The 15,093-nt window shown below is 45.5% G+C and overlaps 1 protein-coding gene across 4 annotated transcripts in view; it reads left to right on the forward strand.

Annotated features, from left to right (window-relative positions):
• LOC135511572 (protein tweety homolog 2-like) overlaps positions 1-15,093 on the forward strand; it is a 111,823-nt gene that overhangs the window by 71,131 nt on the left and 25,599 nt on the right. For all 4 annotated transcript variants that reach the window (XM_064933058.1, XM_064933056.1, XM_064933059.1 and 1 more), the window contains 2 exons: positions 590-810; positions 10,570-10,665. In XM_064933058.1, coding sequence (XP_064789130.1) covers positions 590-810; positions 10,570-10,665 — 317 coding nt within the window. The remainder of the gene's footprint in view (positions 1-589; positions 811-10,569; positions 10,666-15,093) is intronic.

Here is a 15,093-nt window from a genome sequence, read left to right on the forward strand (position 1 = left end):
GGTTTTCTTTGCGCTGAAGACCATTGTGCAATGTTTTTGCCCATGGAAGGCGATTCAAAAAGCCTATAAAAGTTACAAACCAACAAGGCTACTTCCTGGAAAATGCTGTGTCACTTCCATAGTGTATTAAACCTCTAGAACTCCTTCATTGTCAAGCCTGTCCTGTAATATTCACATAAATCCCCTATGGGTCCTGGTCAAAGTTAGTGCACTAAATAGAGAATAGGGTGTCATTTGGGACAGAGCTAAACTCTTGCTAATCATATGTAAATGAACTGAGTATTCTGCGTGTACTGACACCTCTCTTCCTCTTCTCTTCTCCTCTCCCCCTTTCCTCTCCCTCTCTTCCTCCTCTCCCCCTTTCCTCTCTTTCTCCTCTCCCCCTCTTCTCATCTCCCCCTCTTCTCTTCTCCTCTCCCCCTTTCCTCTCCCTCTCTTCCTCCTCTCCCACTTTCCTCTCTTTCTCCTCTCCCCCTCTTCTCCTCTCCCCCTTTCCTCTTCTCCTCTCCCCCTTTCCTCTCCACCTCTTCTCCTATCCCCTTCTCCTCTCCCCCTTTCCTCCTCTCCATCTCTCCTCCTCCTCCTCCAGGTGACGGGCACCATGGGTAGCATGGAGAGTGGTCTGAAGCAGCACCTGGCGAGGCTGGATGAGATCTTGGCTACGCGTGGAGACTACGTACAGACCCTACGCTTCATGCAGCAGATGGCTGACAACGTCATCAAACAGCTGTTGGGCCTGCCTGACTGGGACATGACTAAAGTAGACCTGGCCGCTATCGCAGACCAGACCACATACATAGAGTACTACAGGTATAGATAACCAGACCAGACCACATACATAGAGTACTACATGTAAAGGTAACCAGACCAGACCACATACATAGAGTACTACATGTAAAGGTAACCAGACCAGACCACAAACATAGAGTACTACAGGTATAGATAACCAGACCAGACCACATACATAGAGTACTACATGTAAAGGTAACCAGACCAGACCACATAAATAGAGTACTACAGGTATAGATAACCAGACCACATATGTAGAGTACTACATGTAAAGATAACCAGACCACATACGTAGAGTACTACATGTATAGATAACCAGACCAGACCACATACATAGAGTACTACATGTATAGATAACCACACCACATACATAGAGTACTACTGTACATGTATAAATAACCACACCACATACATAGAGTACTACATGTATAGATAACCAGACCAGACCACATACATAGAGTACTACAGGTATAGATAACCAGACCAAGCCACATACATAGAGTACTACAGGTATAGATAACCAGACCAAACCACATACATAGTATACGACAGGTATAGATAACCAGACCAGACCACATACATAGAGTACTACATGTAAAGGTAACCAGACCAGACCACATAAATAGAGTACTACAGGTATAGATAACCAGACCAGACCACATACATAGAGTACTACAGGTATAGATAACCAGACCACATATGTAGAGTACTACATGTAAAGATAACCAGACCACATACGTAGAGTACTACATGTATAGGTAACCAGACCACACCACATACATAGAGTACTACAGGTATAGATAACCAGACCAGACCACATACATAGAGTACTACAGGTATAGATAACCAGACCAGACCACATACATAGAGTACTACAGATATAGATAACCAGACCAAACCACATACATAGAGTACGACAGGTATAGATAACGAGACCAAACCACATACATAGAGTACGACAGGTATAGATAACCAGACCACATATGTAGAGTACTACATGTAAAGATAACCAGACCACATACGTAGAGTACTACACGTATAGATAACCAGACCAGTCCACATACATAGAGTACTACAGGTATAGATAACCAGACCAGACCACATACATAGAGTACTACAGGTATAGATAACCAGACCAGACCACATACATAGAGTACTACATGTAAAGATAACCACACCACATACATAGAGTACTACATGTAAAGATAACAACACCACATACATAGAGTACTACTGTACATGTATAGATAACCACACCACATACATAGAGTACTACATGTATAGATAACCAGACCACATACATAGAATACTACATGTAAAGATAACCAGACCAGACCACAAACATAACCAGACCAGACCACATACATAGAGTACTACATGTAAAGATAACCAGACCAGACCACATACATAGAGTACTACAGGTATAGATAACCAGACCAGACCACATACATAGAGTACTACATGTAAAGATAACCAGACCAGACCACATACATAGATTACTACATGTATAGATAACCAGACCAGACCACATACATAGAGTACTACAGGTATAGATAACCAGACCAGACCACATACATAGAGTACTACATGTAAAGATAACCAGACCAGACCACATACATAGATTACTACATGTATAGATAACCAGACCAGACCACATACATAGAGTACTACAGGTATAGATATCCAGACCACATACATAGAGTACGACATGTAAAGATTACCAGACCAGACCACATATTTAGAGTACTACATGTATAGATAACCAGACCAGACCACATACATAGAGTACTACAGGTATAGATAACCAGACCACATACATAGAGTACGACATGTAAAGATTACCAGACCAGACCACATATTTAGAGTACTACAGGTATAGATAACCAGACCAGACCACATACATAGAGTACTACAGGTATAGATAACCAGACCACATACATAGAGTACGACATGTAAAGATTACCAGACCAGACCACATATTTAGAGTACTACATGTATAGATAACCAGACCAGACCACATACATAGTGTACTACATGTATAGATAACCAGACCAGACCACATACATAGAGTACTACATGTACAGATAACCAGACCAGACCACATACACAGAGTACTACAGGTATTGATAACCAGACCACATACATAGAGTACTACATGTGTAGATAACCAGACCAGACCACATAAATAGAGTACTACATGTATAGATAACCAGACCAGACCACATACATAGAGTACTACAGGTATAGATAACCAGACCACATACATAGAGTACGTCATCGAAAGATTACCAGACCAGACCACATATTTAGAGTACTACATGTATAGATAACCAGACCAGACCACATACATAGAGTACTACATGTAAAGATAACCAGACCAGACCACATACATAGAGTACTACATGTATAGATAACCAGACCAGACCACATACATAGAGTACTACATGTAAAGATAACCAGACCAGACCACATACATAGAATACTACATGTAAAGATAACCAGACCAGACCACATACATAGAGTACTACATGTAAAGATAACCAGACCATACCACATACATAGTGTACTACATGTAAAGATAACCAGACCAGACCACATACATAGAATACTACATGTAAAGATTACCAGACCAGACCATATATTTAGAGTACTACATGTAAAGATAACCAAACCAGACCACATACATAGAGTACTACATGTAAAGATAACCAGACCAGACCACATACATAGAGTACTACATGTAAAGATAACCACACCACATACATAGAGTACTACAGGTATAGATAACCAGACCACATACATAGAGTACGTCATCGAAAGATTACCAGACCAGACCACATACATAGAGTACTACATGTAAAGATAACCAGACCATACCACATACATAGTGTACTACATGTATAGATAACCAGACCAGACCACATACATAGAGTACTACAGTTATTGATAACCAGACCACATACATAGAGTACTACATGTGTAGATAACCAGACCAGACCACATACATAGAGTACTACAGGTATAGATAACCAGACCACATACGTAGAGTTCTACATGTAAAGATAACCAGACCAGACAACATAAATAGAGTACTACATGTATAGATAACCAGACCAGACCACATACATAGAGTGCTACAACTATAGATAACCAGACCAGACCACATACATAGAGTGCTACAACTATAGGTAACCAGACCAGACAACATAAATAGAGTACTACATGTATAGATAACCAGACCAGACCACATACATAGTGTACTACAAGTATAGATAACCAGACCAGACCACATATAGACCAGGGCCTGGTTTCCCAAAAGCATCTGAAGGCTAAGTTCATCGTTAGAACCTTTGCAGGAGCATCATTAAATCTCCTAGCTGTTTCCCAAATCCATCGCTACTACAGTTACACTTGAAAATTGTTGTTATTTAACGCCTCAGGCCACTCGTAGAACAGCTAAGTCTGACGTTAATGCTTTTCTGCCCTCCGGTTTGACTTTATATACCGAAGATCTCCACTAATCACAAAATTAAGATGTTTATCTGTCTTTCTGTGACCGCTGATAACTTCAGAACGAATGTGACTAGAATGTGACTCTATTTGCAATTTTTACAAACAAGCTAATGATAAAAATATACTTTAATTGAAAACTGAGATGACTGCATAAACAGCCTACAGTATAGCCTAGGTAAGTTTATATCATTCAATAATATTGAAATCTATTTCATTTTCATTCAATTGCGGCTGTCTGTAATTTTTGCCTCAATATATTTAATGATGTGTAACAACACGTGCACAGTGTGAGGGCAGTGTGTGTGTAAGAGAGGTACAGTAAGATACACTACACGTCCAAAAGTATGTGGACACCTGCTCGTCTAACATCTCATTCCAATATCATGGGCATTAATATTGAGTTGGTCCCCCCTTTGCTGCTATCATGGCCGCCACAAGCATTAGTGAGGTCGGCATGGATGTTGGGTAATTAGGCCTGGCTCACAGTCAGTGTTCCTATTCGTCCCAAAGGTGTTCGATGGAGTTGAGGTCAGGGCTCTGTGCAGGCCAGTCAAGTTCTTCCACACCGTTCTCGACAAACCATTTCTGTAAAGATCTCGCTTTGTGCACAGAGGCATTGTCATGCTGAAACAGGAAAGGGCCTTCCCCAAACTGCTACCACAAAGTTGGTAGTACAGAATCATCTAGAATATCATTGAATGCTGCAACGTTAAAATTTTCCTTCGCTAAAGGGCTTTGCCCGAAGCATGACAAACAGCCCCATTATTCCTCCTCCAACAAACTTTACAGTTGGCACTATGCATTCGGGCAGGTAGCATTCTCCTGTCATCCTCCAAACTCAGATTCGTCCGTTGAACTGTAAGATGGTGAAGTTCTATCCTTCTGATTCTATCAATTCTATCCTCCTGATTCCTCCTTACAAGCAACAATTAAAGCAGGAAGCACCAGTGACTCGGTCTATAAAAAAAAGTGGTCAGATGAAGCAGATGCTAAACTACAGGACTGTTTTGCTATCACAGACTGGAACGTGTTCCGGGATTCTTCCGATGGCATTGAGGGGTACACCACATCAGTCACTGACTTTATCAATAAGTGCATCGGGGATGTCGTCCCTGTAGTGACTGTACGTGCATACCCCAACCAGAAGCCATAGATTACAGGCAACATTTGCACTGAGCTAAAGGTGAGAGCTACCGCTTTCAAAGTGCGGGACTCTTACCCGGAAGCTTATAAGAAAACCTGCTATCCCCTTCTGACGAACCATCCAACATGGCTAACATGGTCAATACAGGGCTAAGATTGAATCATACTACACGGGCTCCGACGCTCGTCTTTTGTGGCAGGGCTTGCAAACTATTACAGACTACAAAGGAAAGCCTACCAGACAAACTAAATCACTTCAATGCTCGCTTCGAGGCAAGCAACACTGAGGTATGCATGAGAGCATCAGCTGTTCTGGACGACTGTGTGATCACGCTCTCCGTAGCCAACGTGAGTAAGATCTTTAAATAGGTCAACATTCACAAGGCTGCGGGGCCAGACGGATTACCAGGACGTGTGCTCCGGGCATGTGCTGCCCAACTGGCAGGTGTCTTCACTGACATTTTCAACCTGTCCCTGATTGAGTCTGTAATACCAACATGTTTCAAGCAGAGCACCATAGTCCCTGTGTCCAAGAACACAAAGGCAACCTGCCTAAATGACTACGGACCCGCAGCACTCACATCCGTAGCCATGAAGTGCTTTGAAAGGCTGGTAATGGCTCACATCAACATCATTATCCCGGAAACCCTAGACCCACTCCAATTTGCATACTGCCCAAACAGATCCACAGATGATGCAGTCTCTATTGCACTCCACACTGCCCTTACCCACGTGGACAAAAGGAACACCTATTTGAGAATGCTATTCATTGACTACAGCTCAGCATTCAACACCATAGTGCCCTCAAAGCTCATCACTAAGCTAAGGATCCTGGGACTTAACACCTCCCTCTGCAACTGCATCCTGGACTTACTGACGGGCCACCCCCAGGTGGTGATGGTCGGTAGCAACACATCTACCACGCTGATCCTCAACACTGGAGCCCCCCAGTCGTGTGTGCTCAGTCCCCTCTTGTGCTCCCTGTTCACCCACGACTGCATGGCCAGGCATGACTCCAACACCATCATTAAGTTTGCAGACGACACAACAGTGGTAGGCCTGATCACCGACAACGACGTGACAGCCTATAGGGATGAGGTCAGAGTCCTGGCCGGGTGGTGCCGGAATAACAGCCTCTCCCTCAACGTAACCAAGACCAAGGAGATGATTGTGGACTACAGGAACAGGAGGACCGAGCATGCCCCCATTCTCATCGACAGGGCTTTAGTGGAGCAGGGCTCGCACTTCAAGTTCCTTGGTGTCCACATCATCAACAAATTTGAATGGTCCAAACACACCAAGACAGTTGTGAAGAGGGCATGACAAAGTCTATTCCCCCTCAGGAAACTAAAAAGATTTGGCATGGGGTCCTGAGATCCTCAAAAGGTTCTACAGCTGCAACATCGAGAGCATCCTGACTGGTTGCATCACTGCCTGGTACGGCAATTGCTCGTACTGCCCAGTACGTCACTGGGGCTAAGCTGCCTGCCATCTAGGACCTCTACATCAGGCGGTGTCAGAGGAAGGCCCTAAAAATTGACCCCAGCCACCCCAGTAATAGACTGTTCTCTCTACTACCGCATGACAAGTGGTACCGGAGTGCCAGGTCTAGGACAAAAATGCTTCTCAACAGTTTTTACCCCCAAGCCATAAGACTCCTGAACAGGTAATCAAATGGCTACCCGGACTATTTGCATTGTGCGCCTCCCCCCAACCCCTATTTTTACGCTGCTGCTACTCTCTTTTTATCATATATGCATAGTCACTTTAACTATACATTCATGTACAAACTACCTCACTTGGCCGGACCAACCAGAGCCCCCACACATTGGCTAACCAGGCTATCTGCATTGTGTCCCACCACCCACCAACCCCTCTTTTATGCTACTGCTACTCTCTGTTTATCAAATATGCATATATGCATAGTCACTTTAACCATATCTACATGTGCATACTTCCTCAATCAGGACGACTAACCGGTGCCTGTATGTATCCTCCCTACTGTTATAGCCTCGCTACTGTTATTTTTCAATGTCTTTTTACTGTTGTTTTTATTTCTTTACTTACCTAATGTTCACCTAATACCTTTTTTGCACAATTGGTTTTAGCCAGTAAGAAAGCATTTCGCTGTATGGTCTACAGCTGTTGTATTCGGCACACGTGACAAATAAACTTTGATTTGATGATTCATCACTCCAGAGAATACATTTCCACTGCTCCAGAGTTCAATGGCGGGGAGCTTTACACCACACCAGCCGATACTTGGCATTGCACATGGTGATCTATAGGCTGCTCGGCCATGGAAACCCATTTAATGAAGCTCCTGGTGAACAGGTCTTGTGCTGACGTTGCTTCCAGAGACAGTTTGGAACTCGGAAGTGAGTGTTACAGATGATTTTTATGCCCTTCAGCACTCGGTGGTCCCGTTCTGTGAGGTTGTGTGGCCTACCACTTCACAGCTGAGCCTTTGTTGTTCCTAGACGTTTCCACTTCACAATAACAGCACTTACAGTTGACCGGGGCAGCTCTAGCAGGGCAGACATTTAAGGACTTGTTGGAAAGGTGGCATCCTATGACGGTGCCATGTTGAAAGTCACTGAGCTCTTCAGTAAGGCCATTCTACTGTCAATTAAGATTTCATGGCTGTGTGCTTGATGTTATACACCTGTCAGCAATGGGTGTGGCTGAAATATCCAAATTCACTGATTTGAAAGGGTGCCCAAATACTTTTGTATATGTAGTGTATTTATCCAGTGTTCCTCGTGTTCAGATTGTTTTTACAACATTTACACAACATTATTATAACCTTACTGAGTTCAGATGAAAACATAGTTCAGCGGAGAGCCTCCACATTCAGTGAGTTGTTATACATGTATCCAATTCCCTGTGATGGTGTTCAGCCTGTGACGGTGTTCAGCCTGTGATGGTGTCCAGCCTGTGATGGTGTCCAGCCTGTGATGGTGTCCAGCCTGTGATGGTGTCCAGCCTGTGATGGTGTCCAGCCTGTGACGGTGTCCAGCCTGTGACGGTGTCCAGCCTGTGACGGTGTCCAGCCTGTGACGGTGTCCAGCCTGTGACGGTGTCCAGCCTGTGACGGTGTCCAGCCTGTGATGGTGTCCAGCCTGTGACGGTGTCCAGCCTGTGACGGTGTCCAGCCTGTGACGGTGTCCAGCCTGTGATGGTGTCCAGCCTGTGATGGTGTCCAGCCTGTGACGGTGTCCAGCCTGTGACGGTGTTCAGCCTGTGACGGTGTCCAGCCTGTGATGGTGTCCAGCCTGTGATGGTGTCCAGCCTGTGATGGTGTCCAGCCTGTGACGGTGTCCAGCCTGTGACGGTGTCCAGCCTGTGATGGTGTTCAGCCTGTGATGGTGTTCAGCCTGTGATGGTGTTCAGCCTGTGACGGTGTCCAGCCTGTGATGGTGTCCAGCCTGTGATGATGTCCAGCCTGTGATGGTGTTCAGCCTGTGATGGTGTTCAGCTTGACTTTAATTTGGCTGAGAGACACACAGTAGTAGTGGTCACAGGAGGCACCAGGCACGTGGTCCTACAGCCCCCTACTGAACATGTACTGTACTATCCTCTGGCTGCCCAGAGATTAGAGGAGGGGGGGGTAGAGGAGAGAGAGGGGGGTAGAGGAGAGAGAGGGGGTAGAGGAGAGAGAGGGGGGTAGAGGAGAGAGAGGGGGTGTAGAGGAGAGAGAGGGGGGGTAGAGGAGAGAGAGAGAGAGAGAGAGAGAGAGGGCGTGTAGAGGAGAGAGAGGGCGTGTAGAGGAGAGAGAGGGCGTGTAGAGGAGAGAGGGCGTGTAGAGGAGAGAGGGGGGGTAGAGGAGGGAGAGAGAGAGAGAGAGAGAGAGAGAGAGAGAGAGAGAGAGGGGGGTAGAGGAGAGAGAGAGAGAGAGGGGGGGGGGTAGAGGAGAGAGAGGGGGGGGTAGAGGAGAGAGAGAGGGGGGGGGTAGAGGGAGAGAGGGGGTAGAGGGAGAGAGAGGGGGGTAGAGGAGAGAGAGGGGGTAGAGGAGAGAGAGGGGGTAGAGGAGAGAGAGGGGGTAGAGGAGAGAGAGGGGGGTAGAGGAGAGAGAGGGGGGTAGAGGAGAGAGTGGGGGGTAGAGGAGAGAGAGGGGAGAGAGAGAGGGGGGGGTAGAGGGGAGAGGGGGAGAGAGAGAGGGGGGGGTAGAGGGGAGAGAGGGGGGGTAGAGGAGAGAGAAGGGGGTAGAAGAGAGAGAGAGAGGGGGGTAGAGGAGAGAGCGTAATATGAGACAGAGAGATGGTTAGAATAGAGAGAGAGAGGGGGAGCGAGAGGTGGACGGACGGACGGACATAGTCATAGCTTTCAGAGCATTACATATTCATGCATATGGATTTGAGCTCATCCATTAGTAAACCATCTGGACTGGATTTGTGCCGCAGCCAGAGACCATTGACCACAGCTACTGCATAGCACTGCTTCTGTTCTGACTGGAGCAGATGGCACCTGATGCTAGAGGGCATGGAACACACACACACACACACTGACTAAGGCTACATCTTCTTCTCACACACACATGCATACACCTACACACAGATTTACATCGTCAGCAAAAAGTAAAGATAACAAGCACACACACAGCCTACATCATGTCTATTCATACACTGACACAGACGCACACACAGTATGCATCCTAGTGGGGTAAAGTGTCAGCCAGTTGTGTGTAAGGTAGGGACATGGGCAAGCCAGCGGACTCTCATTTGGGTTGAAATGTGGTTGGCTGCTCCTGCTGCACATTACTGTAACAATAGAAATACTGTGATGGTTGGTCCGGCCATATTGAGTGAACCCATAGGAGTAAATCAAGGAAGAAAAGAGAACTGTGACTGACTGTCTGTCATTCCCTCTGTGTCCTCTAGGATCCTGCTGTAACTCATTCTAGATCTGTTACACTGACTGTCTGTCTCTGTCTGTCTGTCTGTCATTCCCTCTGTGTCCTCTAGGATCCTGCTGTAACTCATTCTAGATCTGTTACACTGACTGTCTGTCTCTGTCTGTCTGTCATTCCCTCTGTGTCCTCTAGGATCCTGCTGTAACTCATTCTAGATCTGTTACACTGACTGTCTGTCTCTGTCTGTCTGTCATTTCCTCTGTGTCCTCTAGGTGGCTCACCTACCTGCTGCTACTGATTCTAGATCTGGTGATCTGTCTGGCGGCTTGCCTGGGCCTAGCCAAACAGTCTCGCTGGCTGCTGACAACGTGAGTAGCCTACCATTACTGTTCTGTTACTGTTCTGTACCTGTTACTGTTCTGTTACTGTTCTGTCCCTGTTACTGTTCTGTTACTGTTCTGTCCCTGCTACTGTTCTGTTACTGTATTGTTCTGTTACTGTTTTGTCCCTGCTACTGTTCTGTACTGTTCTGTCCCTGTTCTGTTACTGTTCTGTCCCTGTTCTGTTACTGTTCTGTCCCTGCTACTGTTCTGTCACTGTTCTGTTACTGTTCTGTCCCTGTTCTGTTACTGTTCTGTCCCTGCTACTGTTCTGTCACTGTTCTGTTACTGTTCTGTCCCTGCTACTGTTCTGTCCCTGCTACTGTTCTGTCCTTGTTACTGTTCTGTCCCTGCTACTGTTCTGTCCTTGTTCTGTCCCTGTTCTGTTACTGTTCTGTCCCTGCTGCTGTTCTGTTACTGTTCTGTCCTTGTTACTGTTCTGTTACTGTTCTGTCCCTGCTACTGTTCTGTCCCTGCTACTGTTCTGTCCCGGTCACTGTTCTGTCACTGTTCTGTCCCTGTTCTGTTACTGTTCTGTCCCTGTTCTGTTACTGTTCTGTCCCTGCTGCTGTTCTGTTACTGTTCTGTCCTTGTTACTGTTCTGTTACTGTTCTGTCCCTGTTACTGTTCTGTCTGTTACTGTTCTGTCTGTTACTGTTCTGTCCCTGTTACTTCTGTTACTGTTCTGTCCCTGTTCTGTCTGTTACTGTTCTACCCGTAACTGTTCTGTCACTGTTCTGTCCCTGTTACTGTTCTGTCTGTTACTGTTCTGTCCGTGTTACTGTTCTGTCTGTTACTGTTCTGTCCCTGTTACTTCTGTTACTGTTCTGTCCCTGTTCTGTCTGTTACTGTTCTGCCCGTAACTGTTCTGTTACTGTTATGTCCATGTTACTGTTCTGCCCCTGTTCTGTCTGTTACTGTTCTGCCCGTAACTGTTCTGTTACTGTTCTGCCCCGTAACTGTTCTGTTACTGTTTTGTCCATGTTACTGTTCTGCCCCTGTTCTGACTGTTACTGTTCTGCCCGTAACTGTTCTGTTACTGTTATGTCCATGTTACTGTTCTGTTCCTGTTCTGTCTGTTACTGTTCTGCCCCGTAACTGTTCTGTTACAGTTATGTCCATGTTACTGTTCTGTCCCTGTTCTGTCTGTTACTGTTCTGCCCGTAACTGTTCTGTTACTGTTATGTCCATGTTACTGTTCTGTTCCTGTTCTGTCTGTTACTGTTCTGCCCCGTAACTGTTCTGTTACTGTTATGTCCATGTTCCTGTTCTGTCTGTTACTGTTCTGCCCGTAACTGTTCTGTTACTGTTATGTCCATGTTACTGTTCTGTTCCTGTTCTGTCTGTTACTGTTCTGCCCCGTAACTGTTCTGTTACTGTTATGTCCCTGTTATGTTACTGTTCTGCCCCTTAACTGTTCTGTTACTGTTCTGCCCCGTAACTGTTCTGTTACTGTTTTGTCCATGTTACTGTTCTGTTCCTGTTCTGTCTGTTACTGTTCTGCCCCGTAACTGTTCTGTTACTGTTATGTCCATGTTACTGTTCTGTCCCTGCTGCTGTTCTGTTACTGTTCTGCCCCGTAACTGTTCTGTTACTGTTATGTCCATGTTCCTGTTCTGTTACTGTTTTGTCTGTTACTGTTCTGCCCCGTAACTGTTCTGTTACTGTTCTGTTCCTGTTCTGTCTGTTACTGTTCTGCCCCGTAACTGTTCTGTTACTGTTATGTCCATGTTACTGTTCTGTCCCTGCTACTGTTCTGTTACTGTTCTGCCCCGTAACTGTTCTGTTACTGTTTTGTCCATGTTACTGTTCTGTCCCTGTTCTGACTGTTACTGTTCTGCCCGTAACTGTTCTGTTACTGTTATGTCCATGTTCCTGTTCTGTTACTGTTTTGTCTGTTACTGTTCTGCCCCGTAACTTTTCTGTTACTGTTCTGTTCCTGTTCTGTCTGTTACTGTTCTGCCCCGTAACTGTTCTGTTACTGTTTTGTCCATGTTCCTGTTCTGTTACTGTTTTGTCTGTTACTGTTCTGCCCCGTAACTGTTCTGTTACTGATTTGTCCATGTTCCTGTTCTGTTACTGTTTTGTCCCTCTTATGTTACTGTTCTGTCTGTTACTGTTATGTCCATGTTACTGTTCTGCCCCTGTTCTGTCTGTTACTGTTTTACCCCGTAACTGTTCTGTTACTGTTATGTCCATGTTACTGTTCTGTTCCTGTTCTGTCTGTTACTGTTCTGCCCGTAACTGTTCTGTTACTGTTTTGTCCCTGTTATGTTACTGTTCTGTCCCTGCTACTGTTCTGTTACTGTTCTGTCCCTGTTCTGTTACTGTTCTGTCCCTGCTACTGTTCTGTCCCTGTTACTGTTCTGTCCCTGTTACTGTTCTGTTACTGTTCTGTCCCTGATCTGTTACTGTTCTGTCCCTGCTGCTGTTCTGTTACTGTTCTGTCCTTGTTACTGTTCTGTCCCTGCTACTGTTCTGTCCCTGCTACTGTTCTGTCCCGGTCACTGTTCTGTCCCTGTTACTGTTCTGTCTGTTACTGTTCTGTCTGTTACTGTTCTGCCCCATAACTGTTCTGTCCGTGTTACTGTTCTGTCCCTGTTACTTCTGTTACTGTTCTGTCCCTGTTACTTCTGTTACTGTTCTGTCCCTGTTCTGACTGTTACTGTTCTGCCCCGTAACTGTTCTGTTACTGTTTTGTCCATGTTACTGTTCTGTCCCTGTTCTGACTGTTACTGTTCTGCCCGTAACTGTTCTGTTACTGTTATGTCCATGTTCCTGTTCTGTTACTGTTTTGTCTGTTACTGTTCTGCCCCGTAACTTTTCTGTTACTGTTCTGTTCCTGTTCTGTCTGTTACTGTTCTGCCCCGTAACTGTTCTGTTACTGTTTTGTCCATGTTCCTGTTCTGTTACTGTTTTGTCTGTTACTGTTCTGCCCCGTAACTGTTCTGTTACTGATTTGTCCATGTTCCTGTTCTGTTACTGTTTTGTCCCTCTTATGTTACTGTTCTGTCTGTTACTGTTATGTCCATGTTACTGTTCTGCCCCTGTTCTGTCTGTTACTGTTTTACCCCGTAACTGTTCTGTTACTGTTATGTCCATGTTACTGTTCTGTTCCTGTTCTGTCTGTTACTGTTCTGCCCGTAACTGTTCTGTTACTGTTTTGTCCCTGTTATGTTACTGTTCTGTCCCTGCTACTGTTCTGTTACTGTTCTGTCCCTGTTCTGTTACTGTTCTGTCCCTGCTACTGTTCTGTCCCTGTTACTGTTCTGTCCCTGTTACTGTTCTGTCCCTGATCTGTTACTGTTCTGTCCCTGCTGCTGTTCTGTTACTGTTCTGTCCTTGTTACTGTTCTGTCCCTGCTACTGTTCTGTCCCTGCTACTGTTCTGTCCCGGTCACTGTTCTGTCCCTGTTACTGTTCTGTCTGTTACTGTTCTGTCTGTTACTGTTCTGCCCCATAACTGTTCTGTCCGTGTTACTGTTCTGTCCCTGTTACTTCTGTTACTGTTCTGTCCCTGTTACTTCTGTTACTGTTCTGTCCCTGTTCTGACTGTTACTGTTCTGCCCCGTAACTGTTCTGTTACTGTTATGTCCATGTTACTGTTCTGCCCCTGTTCTGTCTGTTACTGTTCTACCCCATAACTGTTCTGTTACTGTTATGTCCATGTTACTGTTCTGCCCCTGTTCTGTCTGTTACTGTTGTACCCCGTAACTGTTCTGTTACTGTTATGTCCATGTTACCGTTCTGTTACTGTTACCGTTCTGTTACTGTCCCTGTTACTGTTCTGGCCCTGTTACCGTTCCGTCCCTGTTACTGTTCTCTTACTGTCCCTGTTACTGTTCTGCCTGTTACTGTTCTGTTCCGTTACTGTTCTGCCCCCGTTACTGTTCTGTTACTGTTCTGCCCCTGTTACTGGTTCTGTCTGTTACTCTTCTGCCCCATAACTGTTCTGCCCCTGTTACTGTTCTGTTACTGTTCTGTCCCTGTTACTGGTTCTGCCTGTTACTCTTCTGCCCCGTAACTGTTCTGCCCCTGTTACTGTTCTGTTACTGTTCTGGCCCTTTTACTGTTCTGTCCTTGTTACTGTTCTGCCCCGTAACTCTTCTGCCCCTGTTACTGTTCTGTTACTGTTCTATCCCTGTTTCTGTTCTGTTACTGTTCTGCCTGTTACTGTTCAGCCCCTGTTACTGTTCTGCCTGTACTGTTCTTCCCCTGTTACTGTTCTGTTACTATTCTGTCCTTGTTACTGTTCTGTTACTATTCTGTCCTTGTTACTGTTCTGCACCGTAACTGTTCTGCCCTTGTTCTGTCCCTGTTACTGTTCTGCCCCTGTTACTGTTCTGTCCCTGCTACTGTTCTGTTACTGTTTTGTCCCTGTTCTGTTACTGTTCTGTCCCTGCTACTGTTCTGTCCC

Source organism: Oncorhynchus masou, chromosome 24 (genome assembly GCF_036934945.1).
Source record: "Oncorhynchus masou masou isolate Uvic2021 chromosome 24, UVic_Omas_1.1, whole genome shotgun sequence".
In the NCBI taxonomy this organism is placed as follows: Eukaryota; Metazoa; Chordata; class Actinopteri; order Salmoniformes; family Salmonidae; genus Oncorhynchus; species Oncorhynchus masou.